The sequence below is a fragment of the Phaethon aethereus genome (assembly GCF_964289735.1).
Source record: "Phaethon aethereus genome assembly, contig: HAP1_SCAFFOLD_348, whole genome shotgun sequence".
Classification (NCBI taxonomy): Eukaryota; Metazoa; Chordata; class Aves; order Phaethontiformes; family Phaethontidae; genus Phaethon; species Phaethon aethereus.
The window spans coordinates 66,492-89,004 of NW_028114068.1; the positions used below are offsets into that span (position 1 = coordinate 66,492).

At 56.8% G+C, this 22,513-nt stretch overlaps 1 protein-coding gene across 1 annotated transcript; it reads right to left on the reverse strand.

Moving 5' to 3' along the window:
* Positions 1-3,844: 3,844 nt before the first annotated feature.
* LOC309416308 (olfactory receptor 14I1-like) lies at positions 3,845-6,926 on the reverse strand. Its single transcript, XM_082015875.1, has one exon. The coding sequence runs from the start codon at positions 5,790-5,792 to the stop codon at positions 4,806-4,808; it is 987 nt and encodes a 328-aa protein (XP_081872001.1). The 5' UTR covers positions 5,793-6,926; the 3' UTR covers positions 3,845-4,805.
* Between the last annotated feature and the right edge of the window lie 15,587 nt (positions 6,927-22,513).

Below are 22,513 nucleotides of genomic sequence, written 5' to 3' on the forward strand. Positions count from 1 at the left end.
CGGGTGGTGGGAAGTGGCGTGTGCGTAGGTAAAGTCCCAAAGCACAAAAAACAACTATGTGCTAGCGAGACACAAGATAAAACCCCTGCAAAATGGTTAATACCGGCCAGCAATACCAAGTGGGTGTGTTCCACTATGGGAGTTACACCTTGTCTATCGTTGGAAAAATTTGATAAATCCTCAGAATATTGTGTCCAGGTAACTATAGTCCCCAAAATCTTTTACCATACTGAAGACTTTGTCTACGACTCACAGATTACCCCGGAACATCACCTGTCAAAACGAGAACCCCTTACAGCACTAACAATAGCTACTCTAATGATCGTAGGAGGTGCGGGAATAGGTACAGGAGTAGCATCCTTGGTGCAACAGAACAAAGAACTTAGCGCCCTGAGGTGGCAGTAGATGAGGACCTGGCTAGAATCGAACAATCAATAAGTGCATTAGAACAATCAATTAGATCACTATCTGAGGTAGTGTTGCAAAATCGAAGAGGGTTAGACTTGATGTTCTTACAACAAGGGGGAGTGTGCGCTGCACTAAGGGAAGAATGTTGCGTATATGCGGACCACACCGGAATAGTGAGGGACACTATGACCAAATTACGAGAGGGATTAGAGAAACGAAAAAGGGAACGAGAGGCACAACAAGATTGGCTCACATCGTGGTTTAACCATTCACCATGGCTGACCACTCTGATATCTACCTTGACAGGGCCGATCGTAATTATCATGATAGCATTGATCTTTGGACCCTGTATATTGAACAGACTCGCATCGTTTGTTAAGAGCCGACTAGAGAAGGTCAACATCATGTTGATAGAACGCCAAGAGCTGCTTTAAGAATGTTCCTGTTCAAAATTTCCTTTAACTATCCCCAGTTATACCCCGTTGCTCCCAGGTGCCCCCCAGTCACGTCTCGACGTGCCTTGTGTTTTCTATTCAAGTTCGTAATATGTATATATTTTTTAACATTATTATAACGCACTGACTAAGAGTAGGATGCATTTAGTACGTTTCCTATCCAAGGTTACGAGATATATATCCTTTAAGATTGCTATATTTTAACCAATTTAACTTATTAATTAAATAGTAATTTAATTACTGTTACTATTAATTAATATAATTAATAATAATTTATTTATTATTATAAATTAAAAATTAATTTAATTAATTTAATTACGCATAGGGAGGGGGGAAATGTAGATAGCTAGGGTCTGGCGGCTGGAAGATATCGCGCTGTACGGAAAGTTAGGGCCCCTCTCCTGAAAGCCAATAGCGTTTAATTTATGATGCAAGCAGACGGAAGTGAGGTTATAAACCTAAGCTATATAACGCCGTGTCCCAAACTAATAAACGCCATTTGCCGTCTACCACATTGGTGTCAGCGAGCTGATGGCCCGAGTGGCCTGGGGTTGGTCGCTGTGCCGAAGAAGTGCACAGAACACTGTGCATATAAATAACCATCTGGGCAAAAGAATCACTTGTTCGGTTAATTATCAACACTCACTGCAAACACTGACTCAAATAAAAGAGTGCTTTGTAGCATACATTGTTACAAGTGTTAGGTCGAGTCATTAACATGAAGGTATGGTAGTGGTTGCAAGCAGGTCTCAAGAGTCTGACCTGACAATTATTTTTTGGGGGAAAAAAAACCCCACCAAATAAAACCCAACACCAAAAAAACACACCACAAAAAAACTCAAAAAGAAAACAAACAAAAACCTCCCTATTTCTTTAGTAATTTTTTTTTTTTTCGAAACATGAGCTTCACTTTTGCTAATTTCCTTAACAGGTACAAAAGGCTGACTAGACTGGCAGGTACAGTATAAGAAAAAAGAGTATGAATAAGATAAATAACAAAACAAAAAAATCTAGCCAACACCCCCCCACACACACACTCTGTATAAGAGGACAGTCCTTGGTTGCAAGTTTGTCTTGTTTTACCTTCACAAAATGCACTAACCTTGTATTCAAATTTTCAGTCTGCAGCTAGGGGTAAAAGGTCTGATACTTATACTAGAAGCACTAATGGCTCGTTACAGCTATGACTATATGCATGTAATAATGACTTTTTACCTCAGCAAAAGAAAAAAAGGCCACGCAAGAGGAGCGCACGCAGGGCTGCGCCCAAGGGCAGCTGTCTTTGGCGAGTGCCCATCTGTGGGGCTCAGGCTCCCACGGCAGCCTTACATCGTCAAAGAGGGGCAGCAGCTTCTCCGCCAGCTGCAGAGCGATGAGGCTGGCCTCCTCCCTCTTCATGTGGCCCATCTCGTTCCTGAGGAACACCAGGGCCTTCGTCTTGACGTCAGGGTTGCCATCCTGCAGGGTCTCCATGATGTCTGGCAGCAGGACCTGCATTTTTCTTGCCTGCATGAAACACACCGGTTCCTTCTTATGAAGCGGAGACAGACTGCCCTGGCAAACATGCCCCGGGGGCTGAGCACCTCCCTCCCGAATGGCTTCCCAGCAGGGGGGCCAGGAGCCACTGCAGCAGCCGCCTGGCAGGCAGCGGCCGCTGGTGGGGATGCGGGGAGAGGAAGGGAAGGGAGTGCAGGAGAGCAGTGTCCCCTGCCCAGCCACTCCCTCTTCCCACCGGCCTGAAGGGGTGGGTGGATTGGTGGCCAGCACGTCGAGGGTTGGGCGTCTTCCCCTCTACTCCACTCTGCTGAGACCCCAGCTGGAGCACTGCATCTAGCTCTGGAGCCCTCAGCACAGGAAAGACATGGATGTGTTGGAGCGGGTCTAGGAGATGCCACAGAAATGATCCGAGGGATGGAGCACCTCTGCTGTGAGGACAGGCTGAGAGAGTTGGGGTTGTTGAGCCTGTAGAAGAGAAGGCTCCGGGGAGACCTTCCAGGACTTCCAGGCATTGTGGTACTTAAAGGGGCTTTATAAACAAGATGAAGAGAGACTTTTTAGCAGGGCCTGTAGCAACAGGACAAGGGGGAACCATTATACACTAAAAGAGGGTAGACTTAGACTAGATAGAAGGAAGAAATTTTTTACAGTGAGGATGGTTGAAAGCCTGGCGCAGGTTGCCCAGTGTAGTAGCAGATGGCCCATCCCTGGAACCACTCAAGGGCAGGTTGGATGGGCCTCTGAGCAACCTGATCTAGCTGAAGATGTCCTTGCCCATTGCAGGGGGGTTGAACTAGACGGCCTTTAAAGGGCCCTCCCAACCCAGACTATTTTAAAATTCTATGCTTCTATGAAAAATACAGGGGAGGGTGACCTCATAGACATGCACCTAGTAGACAGGTTCCTAACCTAGCAGATAGTAACCTAGGGCAGGTGAGATAAAGGACTAGGGGAATAAAGAGGATAGAACCAGGCTCACTAGAGATGAGCCTAGGGGTGGCATGGCAATTTTGGGAGCAAAATCGATAGCCCGGCTCAAGTGCATCTGCACCAATGCACGCAGCATGGGCAGCAAACAGGAGGAGCTGCAAGCCACTGTGCAGCGGGACAGCTACGACTTGGTCGCCATCACAGAAACATGGTGGGATGACTCTCATGACTGGAGTGCTGCAATGGATGGCTGTAAGCTGTTCAGAAGGCATAGGCAAGGAAGGAAAGGCGGTGGGGTGCCTCTGTATGTTAGGGCGTGTTTTGACTGTGATGACAAGGTCGAATGCTTGTGGGTAAGGATGAGGGCAGAAGCAAACAAGGCAGCTATCCTGCCGGGAGTCTGTTATAGACCACCTAAACCAGGATGCAGAGGCAGATGAAGCGTTCTACCAGTGGCTGGCAGAAGTCTCACAGTCGCTAGCCCTTGTTCTCGTGGGGGACTTACCTACCAGACATGGTAATACAACACAGCGGAGGAAACAGTCTAGGAGGTTCCTTCAGTGTGTGGAAGAGACCTTCCTGACACAGCTGGTACGTGAGCCTACCAGGGGAGGTGCCGCGCTTGACCTGCTGTTTGCGAACACAGACGAACTGGTTGGAGATGTGGCGGTTGGAGGCCGTCTTGGGCCTCGCGACCATGAAATTATAGGGTACAGCAACAGAGCAGCCTGCCCCGAGCCGGTACCTACGGAAAGAGGTTTCTCTGGCTCATGGATTCCTCCCTGCAGGCACAGGAATGCTCCCTTGCTCTTCTCCAGGGACATCGCAGGTTCCCCAGGTGAGCGTGTCCAGGCTGGCCTGGCCGGCTGCTCCTGGTTCCCCCCACGTGCTCCCTGCAGGGCCCTGAGCTGGCGATGCTGCTCTGCAGAGGGAGGGGGCTGTGGTGCCCTGGGGCCATGGGCTAACCTTGCCCTGGCCGTGCTGGTCAGGGTGGGGAGCAGAGCCAGCGGGACGGGGATCACTGCTGCTCAGCCCCTTCCTGTCTCCCCCGACTGCTCAGTAGCCAAGGACAGGGCTGGGCAGGACACGGGGGTGTCTCCAAGGGCAAAAGGGCCAGGGCAGGGCTTGTCCTGGGCCAGGGCTCCAGGGAAGCAGCAGCCCCGACTGGCAGGCGGCAGAGAGGGAGCGCCCAGGGCGGCAGCAAGGGGCAGCCCCAAGGGCGACAAGGGCTGATCCTGCATGGGGCAGCTGGGCATTGGCCTCCTGAACCCCTCCTGCACGCTGGGGCTGCTCCCCCAGCTCCACAGGAGAGGTGAAGAGATGGGAGCTGAGACAAAGAATTTTTAGCTGGCTCCTGTATTGAGTTTATGTAAAGAGGGACAACGGATCAACATGTACATGAGGTCTTCGGGTCAGGAAAAAAAAAAGGTAGGAGGCCAAGGATAACAATATCACAGGTATAAAACAAAAAGCCAAATGTAAAAAAAAAAAAAAAAAAAAAAAAAATAAGAAAAGTTAATCCTGGCTTTTCCTGAGGTACAGTGGGAACCCTTGTGGGACAATGGGCACCTTTTTCAGCAGTAGATCGTATACAAATATTTTCCAGAGAGCCTCCCTGATTTCCTTGTTCCTCATGCTGTAGATGAGGGGGTTCACTGCTGGAGGCACCACTGCGTACAGAACTGCCACCACCAGGTCCAGGGATGGGGAGGAGATGGAGGGGGGCTTCAGGTAGGCAAATATGCCAGTGACAAGAAACAGGGAGACGACGGCCAGGTGAGGGAGGCACGTGGAAAAGGCTTTGTGGCGTCCCTGCTCAGAGGGGATCCTCAGCACAGCCATGAAGATCTGCACGTAGGACACCACGATGAACACAAAACAGCCAGAAACCAACAAAGAACTTAATACAAGAAGCCCAAGTTCCCTGAGGTAGGAGCGTGAGCAGGAGAGCTTGAGGATCTGGGGGATTTCACAGAAGAACTGGTCCACAGCATTGCCCTGGCAGAGCGGCAGTGAAAATGTACTGGCCGTGTGCAGCAGAGCATGGAGAAACCCACTGCCCCAGGCAGCTGCTGCCATGTGGGCACAAGCTCTGCTGCCCAGGAGGGTCCCGTAGTGCAGGGGCTTGCAGATGGCAACGTAGCGGTCGTAGGCCATGACGGTGAGAAGACAACACTCTGCTGAATTGAAAAAGAGAAAAAGAAAGAGCTGTGCGGCACACCCCGAGTAGGAGATGTCCCTGGTGTCCCAGAGGGAACTGGCCATGGCTTTGGGGACAGTGGTGGAGATGGAGCCCAGGTCGAGGAGGGAGAGGCTGAGGAGGAAGAAGTACATGGGGGTGTGGAGGCGGTGGTCGCAGGCTATGGCGGTGATGACGAGGCCGTTGCCCAGGAGGGCAGCCAGGTAGATGCCCAGGAAGAGCCCGAAGTGCAAGAGCTGCAGCTCCCGCCTGTCTGCGAGCGCCAGGAGGAGGAAGTGGGTGATGGAGCTGCCGTTGGACATTGGCTGTTTCTTGGCACGGGGGCACTGTTCAAACAAGGAAGGGAGAGGGTAGAATTAGGAGAGACTCCTCTGAGCAAAGCCCCTCCATTTGCCATAGCAACACCCCCAGCTGAAATGCATTTCCTTTCCCTGCGCTGTGCTGGCTGAGTGTCCCAGCAGGACGGGCCAAGCAGACAGTCGGGGCTCCCGCAGAGGAGATGTTCTAGCGAGAGCGTCAGCTCCTTGCCCAGCAGGCAGCGCCCAGAAGACATCGGCAGGGACGGCCCGGAGAGAGCTGCCTGAGCGCAGCCTCCCGCAGCGCTTGTCTGCAGTTCCCCCCGGCCCCGGCCCCTGTCTCTGCTGCCTGGAGCTGTCCCTGCCCGCAGCTCTTGCTCTGTCCCCAGGTGTCCCCTCCCTGCCAGTGCTCACAGAGCCCGTCCCAGCGCTGTGTGCTCAGCTCTGCCCTGCAGACACCTCCCAGCAGCAGGGCCCTGCCCTGCCCTGCCCTGCCGGGGGTTGCTCCTGCCATGCAGAGCTTCTCCCGGCAGTGCCCTGGGGAGCTCCCCGGGCAGGCTGAGAGCTGACCCCGGCAGGCGGCAGAGTCCCTGTCCCGGCACACAGCCCCTGGGGTGCAGGGACCCTGCTCGGAAGGACAGCCCTGGGCACCCCTGGCTGCACACCCAGACGCACACCTTCCCAGCCATGCCCAGAAGGCAGCCGTCGTGCCTGTCCCTCCGATGGTGCAGCAGGGAAGCCCTGCTCCGCAGCACGCCCTCCTCCTCTGCGCTGCAGAAACCGAGGGACTCCTCCCGGCAGCTCCCAGGAGCCGTCGGATGTGCCGGTTCTAGGAGGTGCCTCCAGGAGAGGCAGCGGCATTGCCCTGCGGCCAGAGACTTACCACAGACGGGGCTGTGCAGATCTCTGCCGCGGGAAGCTCTCGGCATCCCCCCCCTCCCAACTGCCTTTATGCTCTCCCAGCCTCGCAGGTCTCCTCTCGGTCCTGCAGGCAGTGCCCCCAGCCCCGCTCCTGGGCAGAGCTGGCTCTCGGCAGCGCTGCCCGCTTGCCGTGAGCTCCTTCCGTCCCAGGAGCCCGGCCCAGCTCCGCCGCAGAGGACCAGCCCGAGGCACTTTAATGACCCCTCTGGTGGGTTGGGTGCCGACTCCATCCACCTCAGGCCCTGAGAGGAAGCTGAAGAACCTCTTGAGAAGGCAAAGGCAGATGCCACGTCCAAAGCTCCTTGGAGCACTCATGGGTCCCACTGAGGGACACTGCTGAGAAAGCGTCCCCAGGGGCTGGTTAGGGCAGAAAGCTGCAGGCAGTGATGACAGGTCGAGAAAAACACGGTAAAGGTGGCTCTGATGCTGAGTAAACCTGCGCGTGTTCTGTCAGGCCAAAGGGCCAAGCCCTGACCCCGACCCTGGGAAGGGAGATCCTGTCCCTTACGCATTGCTCAGGGCTTTTCCTGGGGCCGTGTGACCTGGGGACGTGCAATGCCAAGTTCAAGACTATGGGGCAGCACCTCCAGGCTCTCGGCTGGAGACAAGGAGGCCACGAGGCCCTCGTGCTGTCAGGGTAAGATGTGTCCTGGCAGGCCTTGGTGGAACAGGCCACAGCCAGAGCCAGCGGCAGAAAGGCCTCAGCTCTGGCGGGGGCTTTATTCTTGCCAGCTCCCTTGACCCTCTCCACCACAGGCTGCCCTGCGGTGTCCTATGCCGGCACCTTTTTCCTCGCGGGCTGTGGACACCCACCATGCTCACCAACCTTCCTCTCCCTGGAGCATCTTCCTGCGCTTACTGACATCTCTCCACCCTCACGGGCTCTTCCTTGGAATACAAAGCTTGGGCTAATCCAGGCTCTCTCTGGGTGGCCTGTTGTGCCACAGCACTGCCCTTGGAGTGACATTTCACATAACTCCAAGTGACATGAAATCCTCATCTCCAGCCGCAACTTCCAAAGCTTCACGTCCTGCCATTACATCTTTCTCGTGTTGCTTCCCAATTTGGAGAAATTAAAATTGCCGTCTCTGAAACCACACTGCAGCCAGTCTCAGGACAGTCTGGGTGGCCACGCTTATCCTGACGCAGCCCTGCATGTGGGTGGCCTTGCTCACGGTGAGCATCACCACTGGCTGGTCTGGTGTCCCTCGCAGTGCCCAGGCCCTTCTCCTCAGGGTCACTGCTCAGCTGCTCAGGTCCCGGCCTGCCCTGATGAACAAGGTTGTTCTTCCTCCTCGGGCAGGACTGGCCACTTCTCCTTGCGACCTTCAAGCGGTTTCTGTGGGCCAGAATCGCAGAGTTCCTCAGGGTCCCCGGACTGGAGCTCCGTTTGGTCAGCTGTGAATGCCTGTGTGCGGACAGCTCACCCTGACGGTGCTGCCTCTCACAAGAGGGGAGCGTGAGGAGCTGCGGGGCACTACAGACCCAGCTGGGAACTGCCAGGAATGCAATCCCCAAAACACCAAATGAGATTACAAAACACGCAAAAGCAGAGTCAGCAGGGAAAGGGAAAAGCAGGGCTGGGCTGTTTGTGTGTCAGGCTATGTTAGAGGGAAATATGGAATCATAGAATCCTTAAAAGACATCTACATGTCTTTCAGATCCCTCCAGTTCTGGTGACTCCAGCAGTCCCTGGGTAGCCTTTTCCAGTGTTTCACAACACTCACTGAAGAAATGTTTCCAATATCCAATCTAAACCTCCCATGGCACAACTTGGGAGAAGAGACTGATACCCACCGCACTACAACCCCTTTCAGGTAGTTGTAGAGAACAATAGGGTCTCCCCTCAGCCTCCTTTTCTCCAGGCTAAACACCCCAGTTCCCTCAGGCTCTCTCCAGCACAGAATCCCAGAACCTCCGAGGCTGGAAGGCAGCCACCTTCCACCTTCTCTGTGCTTCCTCTTCCACCTCCTGTCTCACCCACGCCAGCCTCCTGACACCTTTTTTTGACTTCCAGCATGTCAGGGTGGATCCTTCTGGAGCTTGAAGAGCAGATCGTTAACCATCAAAGAGCTCTCTGCACGCTTTTTGTCTGCAGGGCTGTATCCCATGGGATTCTCCAAAGCGGGTCCCTCAGCAGGCCAAAGCCTGCCCTCCTGAAGTCCTGCTCCTTGCTTTGTGCCCTTCTCTCAGGATCCTACACTCTGCTTTCTCACCCCCGACTGGCACATCCCTGACCCGCTCTTCCTTGTTTGTGAGCCCACAGGGCCCCTCAGCTCACTGCCTCCCGAGTCACCCTGGCCCAGAAGATGTGCTCAGTGAGCTCCAGAACCCTCCTGGGTGCCTTGCACCTTGCTGTGGTGCCTCTGCAGCAGAGGCAGTTGGGACAGTTCAACTGTGCCGTGAGCTCCAGGGCCTGCAACCATGAGGCTTCTGCCAGGTGTCTGAAGAAGGCCTCAGCCACCCGATCAGGAGGTCTGGAGCAGATGTCCGTCCACCCACCCACCCACCCACAGTGCTGCCCACGTTGTTCTGCCCTCTGACCCTGGCCTACCAGCTCTCAGCTAACTCATCGCCTGTCCCCAGGCAGAGCTCCGCACGTTGCTGCTGCTCTCTCACAGAAAGGCCACTTCCCCTCCAGGTCCAGCCCTATGGCCTTATCAGGACCTGGCCGCAAGACCCCACGCTTTCCCCAGGAGGTGCTTTGGGCCACCTTCTCCCTCAAGTAGCCAACTCACAGACCCTCGGGGCTCGCCAGTGCCTAGTCCAGACTCGGGGTCCCTAAATACCTGCCTCCCAGGGCTCTTCTACCGACTGGCTGAACTGGTTGGATGTACGCTAGTGGTTACACCCGCTGACACACACACCCCGACATGACCCACACACTGCCCGATCTCGGCACTTGGTGGCCCCCAGGCACACGAGCCCCCACGAACTGTGGTTCCCACGCCAGGGCGTCTGTCCCAAGAGCAGAGATCTCCTCAACCCAGAGAGTTGTCTTCCTTGCTCCAGGCGTCCCTCTGGTCTCAAGGGCCTTGTGGTGCTTGAAGGCCGGTCCGAGCAGTAAAGATGGAGGTGAGGAAGACATTGACTCTCTTGGGCTTTTCCGTAGCCTGGGCCATATACCATGTACACTTTCCTTAGTCTTCCTTTTGCTCTATAGGTAGTTGTAGGAACTGTTTTTGTTGTCCTTCCGGTCACTAGCGAGATTCAGCTTGAGTGTGGCTTTGCCTTTCCTAACGCCAACTCGACACGCTTGGGAAGTTATCATTGATGTCCTTGTCATGGTTTAGCCCGAGCCATCAACCAAGCACCACACAGCCACTCGCCCCGCCATGGTGGGATGGAGGAGAGAATCAGCAGCGTAGAAGCGAGAAAACTCGTGGGTTGAGATAAAGACAGTTTAATAGCTGTAGCAAAAGCCGCGCACGCAAGCAAAGCAAAACAAGGAATCCATTCACCACCTCCCATTGGCAGCAGGTGTTCAGCCATCTCCAGGAACGCAGGGTTCCACCACGCCCAACGGTGACTTGGGAAGAGAAACGCCATAACTCCGAATGCCCCCCCACCCCTTCCTTCCTCTTGACCACAGATTTATATACTCAGCATTGACGTCGTATGGTACGGTATATCCCTTTGGCCAGCCTGGGTCAGCTGTGCCGGCTGTGCCCCCTCCCATCCTCCCGTGCACCCCACGCCTTCTCGCTGGCAGGCGAAGAACGGGGACAAAGAAGCTGGGACGTTTTTGACTGCTTAGCAAGAAATGAAAACATCAGTATGTTATCAACATTATTTTAATCCCAAATATAGCCCCCTACTAGCTTCTATGAAGAAAAGGAAGCTGCCAAGGTGGTTCAAGTCCAATACCAGGAGGACGAAGGTGTGAGAACATGAGGCTTCTTCCAGTATCCTGAGAAGGTCTCATCTACTTCTTCCTGATCAAGCAGTCAACAACAGACACCTACTAGAAGGTCACCCACATTCTTCTGCCTGCTCATCCTCTCCAACAGGATCTCAACTGTCCCATCATCTATCCCAAGGCAGAGCTCCAGGCTTTGCCACTGCAATTTCCTTTACTCTTATCTCCTCTTTGTATTTACTATCTGTCTTCTCCTACAATTCCTATCGCTGTGATCTTGATCGAGGCACCACACGTCAGGTGAGCCATCTGCACGCACACATTAACCTCTGACCCAATGGAGCTTCACTCCCAATGGACCTCGAGAAACTCTGGGATTTGACCAACAGAAGCCTCAAGAACTTTTCTTCAGACAACGGATCTTCTCCTGCGGATCCCCTGATGTTCAGATGTATCAGGGGGCAGAACCACCCTGTTGTGCTGGTTTTGGCGAGGGTGGAATTAATCTTCGTCATAGCAGCCCGTATGCTGCTGTGGTTTGGATTTGTGACCAAACCAGTGCTGATAAGACACCGATGGTTTAGTTATTGCTGCACAGCGCTTGCGCAGCATCAAGGCCTCTTCTGCATCTCCTGCTGCTCCACCGGCGAGTAGGCTGGGGGTGCACGAGGAGTTGGGAGGGGACACAGCTGGGACAGCTGAGCCCAGATGTCCAAAGGGATCTTGCAGACGTGTGACATCATGAGTGAGCGAGCGGCTGTGTGGGACTTAGCTGTCTACCAGGGCTAAACCACAACAGCCGTGTGTCAAGGCAGGCTCGGACCTGACTGGTTGAGGAGCAGCCTCAAGGAGAAGGGTTTGGGCATTACGAGGGATGCCAGAGCAGCCAGTGGTGCTGAACAGGAACACGGCCATGAGCACACTGGGCTGCGTTGGGAGGAGCGTGGCCACCCAGACAAGGGTAGTTATTGTCCATCTGGACTCCGCACTGCTGTGGCCACATCTGGAGTACTGTGTCCCAGGGTGGGGCTCACAGTTATGGAGCAATGGGGAGGAACTGCCACGTGGCCAGAGCAAGTCTGCCAAGGTGGGGTAGGAGTTGTGTGTGGAGAGGCTGCGAGTTGGGCTTCTTTAGCCTGGTGAAGGGGAGGCTGAGGGAAGAAGAGCAGCAGCTCGAGACAGCTTGAAAGTGCCTTTCCTAGATGATGGCACTTCTTTTGGTAGTGGGGAACAGCATGAGAAAGGGAAACCACCAGAAACCGCAGCTCTGGATGCCCAGAGTGGAGCTGAAGATAAAGCAACGTCATTCTGAGGGTAGTGCTGCGGTGCAAAAAGTCACTCAGAGGGAGTCAGGATCAGCCCATGGCTTTGTGTTTCAAGGAACAGCTGGCGTGGATGGAGAGACACCAGTACGGGGAGGGACATACCAGGCTGAGAAGAAGGTGGGGAAGCTTGTTGGGTGTCTGCAGCCTGCAGGGAAAGAGGCAGAGGCGTGGGACAGTGTGGGACGGCCTGTGGTGCAGATGGCTACGGGCACTGGCCAGGCTGAAAGGCCCTGGCAGAACCGAGGTCTTTGCCCCCTTGGCTATGGCTGGTGGCCCTGCCACCGAGGCCTAAGAGGAGACACATGGTTGCCATGGCCATGGAGCCTCATTGCCTCCTTGCACCCACCCTGGGGAGGCCAGGAGGTGTCATACCGTTGTCCTTCACTTGGCATCGCACTCCCCACATCCCCAGGCAGAGCCCTGAGCCACATGGGATGGACAGGGTCTCCCTTCCCTACAGTTGGGGGTCAGGGCTTGGCCATCCTCCTCCATCAAACACACCAAGGGCTGTCTCAGCATCAGAGCTGCCTGCACTTTGCCTGTGCCTGCCTGCAACCACAGCCTCCAATTACCTGCTCTAACGAGTCCCTGGGGAGGCTGTGTCAGTAATGGCCCTCAGAGGGACCCGTTAATGCTTCAAGGTACTTTGGGTTTTGCCGCTGACGTTGACTCATGGAAAGGTTTGTGCAAATCTCCTCTCAGTCTCTCAGGCTCAAGGACTCAGCACCAAATGCACCCTGGGGCTCATCACCGTGCAGAAAGCTCTAAGGTGCCTTTCTCTTCCTACACTTATTTTTCAATAAGTATTATCAAATATTATCAAATATTATCAAATATTATCAATTTGGTGATCGCACAGCCACCAATGCCAGGGCAACGCACACAGCCATTATTTCTATCAGCGTGTTCCCAAGCTCAGCGAAATGAAGAGAGAAACAGTGACGCGCACAGGAGCTTGCTGTTAATAAGTACTATAGCTACAGCAGCTGAATGCAAAACGGCCGTTGTCTTGGGCCCTACGCTGGGCACCAGAAAGGACTGTGGTGGGTTGATCTCAGCTGGATGCCTGGTGCCACCAAGCTGCTCTGTCACTTGTGTCCTCAGCAGGACAGCGGGGAGAAATCAGGATGGAAAAAAAGAAAAAGCAAAAGAAGCGGGTCAAGATAAAAGCAATTTAATAAGCAGAAAGCAAAGGCTGCGCGCGGAAGCAAAAGTTACTCTCTGCTTCCCATGTTCAGCCACTTCCCGGGAAGCGGGGCTTCAGTACGTGTAGCAGTTGCTCCGGAAGACAAACGTGGAAACAACAAATGCTGCCCACTCCTGCTCCTTTCTCGTAACTTCTATTGCTGAGCTGACGTCATTTGGTATGGAGTCCCCCTTTGGCCAGTTTGGGCCAGCTGTCCTGGCTGTGTCCCCTCCCAAGACCTTGCCCACCCCCAGCCTCCTGCTGTGTGGGGGGAATGTTGGAGAGACAGCCTTGATGCTGTGCGGGCACGGCCCAGCAGTAGCCCACACCCTGGTGTGTTATCAGCACCGTTCTAGCGACCAGTACAAAGCACAGCACTCTGAGCGCTGCTGTGGGGAAAATTAACCCCACCTCAGGCAGCCTCAGGACACCTTCTTTTCCCCTTCTACCCTGACGCTCTTCTGTCTGATCTTTTGTCTGGTAGGTTTTCCCTTTATGGTCTCACCGGTTTCACCCCAGCCCAACTAGTTTTCACCTTTCACGGTCTGCCATCTCCAACAGTTTCTCGCTTTCTGAAGCAGTTAGTTGCACCTTGAGCCAAGGCTGATGAACACAAGGTGAATGAGAGCTTCTGGAAGCCATCAGACAGCAGACAAAAATGCCTATCCTTTCCACTGCCCACCTTAGAAATCTCGGGAAAGCTCTACAGGCACAAACACGGAGCAGCTTAGAAGCTGTTCAAATCAGTCAGCCTTGGTTTGGACCCCAGTGAGATCCACAGGGAAGGCTTTTCTGACTGACTCCTCAAGTTCTCCGTCTCAGGCTGTAGGTGAGGGCGTGGATTGAAGAAGTTCAGGCAGTGCAGAAAAGGGGGAGACTATTTCTTTCAGGTTTCCTATTCTGGCAGCATCTGGTAAGCGATACACACCGTAAGAGCCCCATGGGCAACTGTATCCCCAAAAGCGATGGGAGGGGAGGAGCGAGCGGAAACGTCTTTTGCTTCCGGGTGCTGAGAGAGGTTTTCGGAGTAGGGGAAAGGACGTAGCTGTGAGGTGCCAGAAACCGTAGAGATGTGAAGAGAGCGCTACACAGAGCGGGAGAAGCCGGGGTCTCCCAGGGAGGTCGTGGGGCCACGCCGAGGCATGTGAACGCAGGGCTCTGGGACGAGGCGGAGGGTACAGGGAGGTCCCGAGGGGACGTCAGGGCAGATGGGGGCCTGGGGGCACCCCGAGAGCACCCCTGGGCCAATGGCGACCCGACTCCCTACCCCCTGCAGTGGGCACCCTGCCCCTCCCGGCCCGGGTGGCGGGTCACAGTGGGGCCCCTTGTGACCCCCCTCTGTGACACCCCACGGCACCATATATAGCCAGCGCGGCCGTGACCCTGCAGTGTGTGACAGGACAGCGACGGGACGGGGCAGAAGCGCGGAGCTGGCGAGGAGACCCCGAGCACAGCCCACGTCTTTCCCTGCTGCCACCGGCAGCCTCACAGCACCGAGGCGTTTCCCTTGAGCTGCCCCTGTCCCCCCGGCACTTTCCTCCATTTCGCAGGATGGCGGAGAGACCCCCCAGCTGCCCCAGGGTGGCCTGGGAGGAGGTGGGGGCTCGCCAGGAGAGCAGCTCTCCCCCGGAGCCCTATGAGGTGTCCATGGTGCAGCCGCTGGAGATCGGTGAGTGAGGGGGCCCTGGGGATGGGCAGGGTTTTGGCCAGCGAATGCGACCGGCTCGAAACCAGGGTACGGCGGTGCTTGAATGCCAGGGGTGCTCGGTGCTGGGAGCTGGCCCCAGCACAGCCGCCCTCCTCAGCCATGCCGAGATTTGAGCTCTCTTCACCATTTGGGAAGCTTGTTGGCAAAGATGCTGTGTCCTATCGACTCTTCTGTGTTTCCCCTCCATGCCAGGGGAGAATCCAGAGCTCCAGCGGGGATGGGATTCTGAGAGCACCTGGCTGCTTTCTTCACTCGACAGCAGCGACAAGACCACGGTAATGAGCTGCCCCCTTGCTGGGACCCTTGTCCGTGGCACCAGCAGGAGGCTTGTGTGAGCAACGGGACCCAGAATCAGGGGGGCTGGAATGGCCTCACTGTCCCTGGTGAGAGGGTTGCTGCTGTCCTCGAGCAGGGACTATCCAGGGGTGCCACTCCGGTGTCCTGGCCACAGCTACAGTAATCTGTAGGAACAACACGTGGTGCCCATGACCCCAGCCCTCCTTGCTCACCCCGGGGACCCTCTGCTGTCATCCTCTGCCCTGCAGAGACTGCGCCCGCTGTGTCCAGCTTTCCCATGGGCACTGCTGCCAGCACTGCCAGGCAGCTCTTGCCAAAGCTGTTTGCCCCACTCAGCCGAGCAACTCCATCAGGATGCCTGGCGTGACACGTCTTCCCGCCCTTCCTTCCTCCCGTAGGTGTTTGGAGAATACCTCCATCCTTCTCAGATGACAGACGTTCTCCTCGTGGCCATTGAGGCCTTGACAGCAGATGACGTCTATGACAGGCAGATGGGCACCAACATCCTGGACATGGCCATGAGAGACCCTGCCTCCTGGCTGACGGATGTAAGTGCCCTGGGGCTGGACTGCCTGCCCATGAGCCCTGTCAGGCCTTGTTCCTCCGTCCTTCCCTAACCCAGCTCTCGCACACCAGAAGCCGTTTCAGGGCAGCAGAGAGGGATGGGAAGGGCAGCAGTTTCAGTGGCAGCTGGGGAAATGGCTGCACTCCCGTGCCAGCACCAACCTCACCTGTGTCCCCTCCAGGTGCCAAGGATCATGACGTCCATCCACAAAAATGTGGATTGCATCCACATGAAGCAAACCAAGCACAGCCTGGACTTGTTCCTTCTCCTGCTGGTTGACTGGTGCCCCACGGAAGCGGTCTGGAACCTGTTGGAGGTCTCTCCAACATGTGACAGGTACCAGCCCAGACAACCTTGAGGGTTCCCTGTGGGGAGGGGGCCCAGAGGCTCTCTGGCTGCCAGAGCCACGGAAAACTGCAGGACATCCCACCACGCATCCCAGCCTCGGTGGGTCGGTCAGCCCTGCAGCAGCCAAAGCTGGCCAAGCCAGAGCCCTGCCTCCAGGCTCCTCCCTGCCCCATGGGGAACGGCACCTCAGCCTCCTTCTGCCTGCCCGGTCAGGGCCCCCAGCACCCCAAGGGAGGCGGGTGGGCAGGGCCCTGCTGCAGCATCGCCTGGGTCTAGAGAGCCTGGCTCGAGCGCGGTGCAGTGGCCGAGGCAGCGCGGCTGACCGAGCGCTCTGGGTCTGCAGCGCCGCCCTGGCCATGTGGGAGGTGATGATCTCCGTGCCTTGGGCTTTGGGGAATGTCTTGACGGAGCTGCTCAGGATGCTCCAGGACCAGCGGCTGCGCAAGGTGTTCAGCTGTGCCGCGGAGGACGCCTGCATCTATCCCTTGGCTGTGAGTGACCGTGCCCAGCTTCAGGGCTGTGCCTGCCTCCCCAGGGAAACAGGCACGGCCCCCTCCCCTTCCGTCTGCCTCCAAATGGCCACCTCCCCCAGTACGTAGGGACACAGCCCCTTAGGGTCGGCAGGGACCTGCCCAGCACCAGCGCCAGACACCCGGGGCCGCCCTGTGCTGTTTTGGCCACAATGAGAAAACACAAAGCCTGCCCCTGCCAGGACAACGCTCTGCTTCCCCCCTGCCTGCTTCCCCCTGCCCAGCTCTGCAGCCTGGAAACCTGGGGCAGCGGCAGAGAAAGGGCAGAAGCCAGAGTCAGGCCAGTTGGGCGTGGGGCAGAGGCACGGCCTCTGCACAGGCTGAGGGGGTTTCAAGTCTGGAGAGACACTTGCCCCCGCCCGCATGTCGTGCCTCCTTTGTGCCAGCGCGGTGGAGGGAGCCCTGCGCGCTCAGCTGGTCTCTCACTGCTGCCTTTCTTTTAGCTGCTGAGCAGCGCTGACATTGAGGCAGAGGAGTTTGCCGCCCTGTACAAAGCCCAGAGGTACCTGAGGCATCCAAGCCTGGTGATGCTCTCACTGGTGCTCAGGGGCCTCATCACGCTTTCGAAGACCCCGGAGACGGTGAGCAGAGTGCAGTCAAGTGGAACCATGTTGGCAGCCGGGGCCTGAGGCAGTGGGTAATGCACTGGCTTGGCCTTGGCTGGGAGTCAGCATGTGGGCTGACAGCTCCAGCCACCCTCCCCGCTATGGAGGGGGCTGGTGGGTGCCTGGGGAGCCCTCCCGGCACAGAGGGTTACCAATCCATCCTCCCCTACAGGCCGGTGGGAAGAGGGGGTGGCTGGGCAGGGGACACTGCTCTCCTGCACTCCCTTCCCTTCCTCTCCCCGCATCCCCACCAGCGGCCGCTGCCTGCCAGGCGGCTGCTGCAGTGGCTCCTGGCCCCCCTGCTGGGAAGCCATTCGGGAGGGAGGTGCTCAGCCCCCGGGGCATGTTTGCCAGGGCAGTCTGTCGCCGCTTCACAAGAAGGAACCGGTGTGTTTCATGCAGGCAAGAAAAATGCAGGTCCTGCTGCCAGACATCATGGAGATCCTGCAGGATGGCAACCCTGACGTCAAGACGAAGGCCCTGGTGTTCCTCAGGAACGTGATGGGCCACATGAAGAGGGAGGAGGCCAGCCTCATCGCTCTGCAGCTGGCGGAGAAGCTGCTGCCCCTCTTTGACGATGTAAGGCTGCCGTGGGAGCCTGAGCCCCACAGATGGGCACTCGGCAAAGACAGCTGCCCTTGGGCGCAGCCCTGCGTGCGCTCCTCTTGCGTGGCCTTTCAGGGCTCTGGGGTCGTTCAGCCGCAGCTGCAGATCTGGCCCACAGCTCCTGTGTTCAGGAGCCCACCCCGGAGCACGTCCCCTCACATCAGCCACGCAAACGCCCTTGCTCACCGTGGGCAGGGAGCGGCTGTTGCTCAAGTCCCCCTGTGCTCCTCCCTACCAGGAGTCCGGCCAGGTGCGGGAGCTCTCCATCAGCCACTTCTGTGACATGATGAAGACGGTGGCAGGGAAAATCAAGAAGAAGATGAAGAAGCAAGTGCAGAGGCTCCTGCTCCCGCTGTTCATCCATATGCATGACGAGATGGAGAGCGTGGCCAAGGTGCAGTGATCAGTGCCCTGTGTCACGGCGAAGTGAGCGCTGACACCACAGGGGCGGCCTGGGCATGAGGCAAAGGGCTGCTGGACATCAGTGAGGGAACCTGTGTCCCCTCAGTGTCCCATCAGGGGCTGGCAATGGGCTTGGAGCCTGGCCAAGAGGAGGAGGATGGCCAGTCTCCTCCCCTCGGCCGTGCTGCCATCTCCCAGCCTCTGCTCTTCTCTGCAGGCCTCTCGGGACACCCTCCTCGCCTGTGCAGAGTTCCTGGGCTGGAACTGCCTGGCCGAGACCTATCAGGCACACCAGATCGGAGAGTGCTTGGTGAGGACAGCCCCCAAGTCCCAGGGTCAGGCTGGACAAGGACTGCCCCACGTGCCCATGGGGAGGGCTGTGCAGCTGTGCCTCGCCTGCCCTGCTCCAGCCTGGAGCCTGGAGCTGCATCCTCCTTCCCTGCCCTCAAGCACGGAGCCCACCAGGGCTCTTCTCCAGGCCCCTCTCCTCTCCCTGCCCCCAGGGTGCGGAAGGAGACCCTGGCCCATGTGGGCCCTGGCAGTGGGACAGAGGGGTCTCGGCACCCGTGGGCCCCCGCTGCCTGCGGCTCTCTCTGAACCTCAGCCCCACAGGGCTCCTGGCTGGGAGGGAAGGTGGGTGCTGGTAGGAGGGATGGGTCGGGGTGGCTTGGGGGGGTCTGTACCAGCTCCGTTCCTCTGTGCTCTCTCCAGCTACTGCGTGACAGGAGCAGGGTGGAAGAATATCTGTGTCAGAGCCTGCCGTACCTGGAGGACACGCAGGCCACCTTGCGAGAGGCGGCCGTCAGGTTCATCGGTGAGCCACAGCCCCAGGGTCCCTCTTCTGGCAGCCTGGCCCCAGTCCCTGCCGCGGCACTGGCAGCAAGGGGCGGCCCTGTGGCTGCCAGAGCCGCGGCAGGGCCCACCACGCAGGTGGGCTGGCTGGGAGCCGTGCTCAGTCCCACCGCCCTGGGGTACTGTCCTTGCCTGGGGTCAGCGCTGCTGAGGGGGAGGAGGGTGTGCGGCCAAGCTGGCAGCCTCGGGGGCTGGAACGTGCTGGGGGGCAGCAGGTCTGACAGGAGCTCTGTGCCTAGGGCTTGCTGCACGGCATCTGAGGAGACTCAGCCAGCATAAGCTGTGGGCTGTCTGCAACGGTGAGTAGGGGCAGTGTGGTGCTGGCCGGGGCTGGTGGGGCAGGGCACGGAGCCTGGGCAGGGTGCTGCCATGCCTGGCCCTGCTCCAGGCAAATGCTTCAGGCCCAGAGGAGCCTGTCAGGGGCACGTGGGGCATTCCTGAGCAGCAGCTTCCGGCTGCTCCCTTTGTCCCAGCTGCTCCTCCTGGCCAGGGAAAGAGAGGGGTGGGTCTGGCGCGCTCTGGAGGGGACTCCTGGGGGTCTTCATGGAGGCAGTGGGGCTTCATGGCTGCTCTGCTTCCTTCTCTTGCAGCCCTCCTGCCCTTGAGGACAGACACTGAACTCTCGGTCAGCTCCCTGGCAGCTCAGACCGTCTTCGTCCTGACAAGACGCAGGCGACCGTCAGGATGGAGCCTGCGGTCGTGGTGCTGCTGGCCCTGCTGAGCCCTGGAGAGATTAAATTGTCCTCTTGACAACGGCCATATTTGAATAATTTCTTTTTTGCAATAAAGCTGGAACAAGCAGCCCATTCCCATGGTGTCCTTCCCATGGGGACCACCCTGACAGTCCCTTCTCTACCCCTTTTCCACACCATTAACCCCAGGCTCAGGCCCCACGCTGCCCAGTACATCCTCAGAACCACCACTCCCCTTCCTGTCCTTTGACACAACACACAGGTATCGCTCCCTGGCTCTGTGGGCCAGCACTGTAAAACGTCCATAAAATGTGCACAAAATGTCCACTGAGCTCGTCTGGTCCCTGACGTCGGGCTCCGGCTGTTACGGGGGTCCCCCAGGACAGCAGAGGTGGGGTGTTGTGCGGAGAGACTGGACACCAAAGGCAGCTCAGGCCGGAACCTACAGGTTCCCCTCGTCGTCAGGGTCCCAAGCGTCACTTTTGGCATCTGGCCCCTCCTTTCAATTACCAAAGCCTCCTTTTTAGGGCTGAAATCCTCATTTGTAGGGTCCCAGCCGGCCTTTTATGACCCATGGCCTTGTCTTGGGGCCCACACTCTCCTTTTGGGGGTCTAAACCCCAAAGGCGGAGCCAGTCGCGTGGCAACCTCCGCCCAGAAGTCCGTGGGGAGTCAGCGGACCCAGGACAGCCAATTGCATTTGAGGAGGTGGGGGCAAGGCACATGATTGATATGTAATTAACCAATGAAGCTTGCAGGCCTGCAGGAAACGGGGCCTGTGTTGAAGAAGCTGGGCAACATGGGGGGGCGGGCCATGCTGTCTCCACCAATCATGCCTGGCGGGAGAGCATCACACAGATGATTGATAAGCTGTCTGACCCGGGCAGCCAATCAGAGGAAACACCACCTCGGGGAAGAGTGGGCACTGGTGTTGGGGTGGAGTGACCCCTCAGACAGCCAATGAGAGAGAGCATCACCTCCGGGAAGGGCGAGCACCACAGCAGGCCGCCTGAAGTGACAGCCCAGGCAGCCAATGAGAGAGACCTTCACCTCAGGTGAACTGCACCTGGGCAGCCTGACCACCTGGGAGCCAGCCCAAGGCAGCAGCACCTCAGGGGAGGGGAGGCCCCATCCCAGGGCGGAGTGACAGCCTAGGGGCCCCACCCAAGGCAGCAGCACCTCAGGGGAGAAGACTGACAGCCCTCCCGACCTATGCCAGAGGAGACCCCTGTGAGAAGAAGGCGGGCTCCGCTGGCGGCCAGGCTCAGCTTCAACATGGGGCCTGCCCCGACGCCGAGCAGCCCCCGGCCCAGGCCTGGGGCCTCTCTTCCCCCCTTCCGCCCCTCCCCCCTCATCCGCCCACCCCCGTGTTCTGGAACCCCCCACCTCCATGGGAGCTGCCGCCTCACAGAGCGTCAGTATCCCGTGGCCGTGCCGCTAGACAGCAGCCTTAGGCCACCGGCGGGCCACCAACGGTGACGGGGACGTGACGGTGAGTACCTAAGCATTGGTACCCAGGCGTCATTTGAGGGCACAAAACCTAATGTCAGGGTTCAAAGCTGCCATTTCATTTCCAAAGCCCCATTGTTAGGGTCCAAGGCCCCATTTAGAAGGCCAAACCCTTCCTTTTGAGGGATTAAACTCTCTATTTTGGGGGTCCAAAGCCCTCTTTTACAGCTCAAAGCCCCCAGTGTAGTGCCCAAAGGTTTGTTTTAACAAACAATTCATTTCTCTGGGCCGTAGAGGAAGCAATAAGTTCCTGTCCTTTGCAGGCTCCCAAGCGTCTCTTCTATCGTCTAGCCCATCCGTGTTTGTACCCAAAGGCCCATTTTTAGGGTTGTAATCTTGATTTAATCATCCAAACCTGTCCCTTCTTAGGGCCCAACGTTTCATTTTGAGGGTCGAAGCCCTCATTTTTCATGCGGAAAACCTCTTTGGGGGTTCCAAAGCTGCATTTCTAGTGTGCAAAGCCTCATGTTTACTTTCCAAAGTCTTAGTTTTGGCTTCCAAAGCCTCATTTTACACTCCAAAGCCTCATTTTTATGGAAATCAGCTGTTGCTCAGGTAACATAGGGAGGTTTTCCGTATCTGCTGTCCGTGTTCCCTGGGGGTCTTGAGTCTCTTGTGCCTTTTCCAAGAGTCGCTTTCTTCAGCAGGGACAGTCAAACACAGCTTTTCAGCTGCGGACAACACCGGGTCGGACCGCTGGACTGCTTGTAAGCCCGGTGGTGTGTACGGTGGTCGTCCTCTGGCTTCAGTGGCAAGAACTGTCAGATTATCCCTTCTCCCTTCTTTTGTCCTTCCACTGGTACATGGGAGTGGAGACTGTTCTTAGACCTTCAAGATTTTCTGTTGCTACGGATATTTTCTAACCTGAGAAGCTTGCTTCCCCTTCCGCTCTCCCTCTGTCCTCTTCAGGTCGCCAGCAAGGCTTCTGCACGATGAGCATAGTGGAACCGCACGTCAGCACGGTCCTGCATTTCTCTGCCAGTGCCCTCGAGCCTTGGGCTGTCATCAGCGTTGTTATAAATGATTTAGTCCCAAACGGGATTCCAATTCAAATTTACAGTTTATTAAGCAAATAGAGGCAAGCAAACAGCGCTGGGTGCGCCGGGAGTCTCTGCTCCACCAAGACGCACGCGGTTCAGTTCCTGTTCCTGGTTTATATCCTGTCCGTTAATACATATTCATGAACAGGCGTGTCTTCTTCGGCGCATGCCCTCTTCTCCTTCTAGAATCTTCTCGACTCTTCCTCAGCGTGATCCTGTTCGCTAATACATATTCATGAATAGGCGTGTCTTCTAATACATATTAATGAACAGGCGTGTCTTC

Coding starts and splice junctions, on each gene's coding strand:
- LOC309416308 (XM_082015875.1), bottom strand. CDS start 5,792: ATGTCCAACGGCAGCTCCATCACCCACTTCCTCCTCCTGGCGCTCGCA.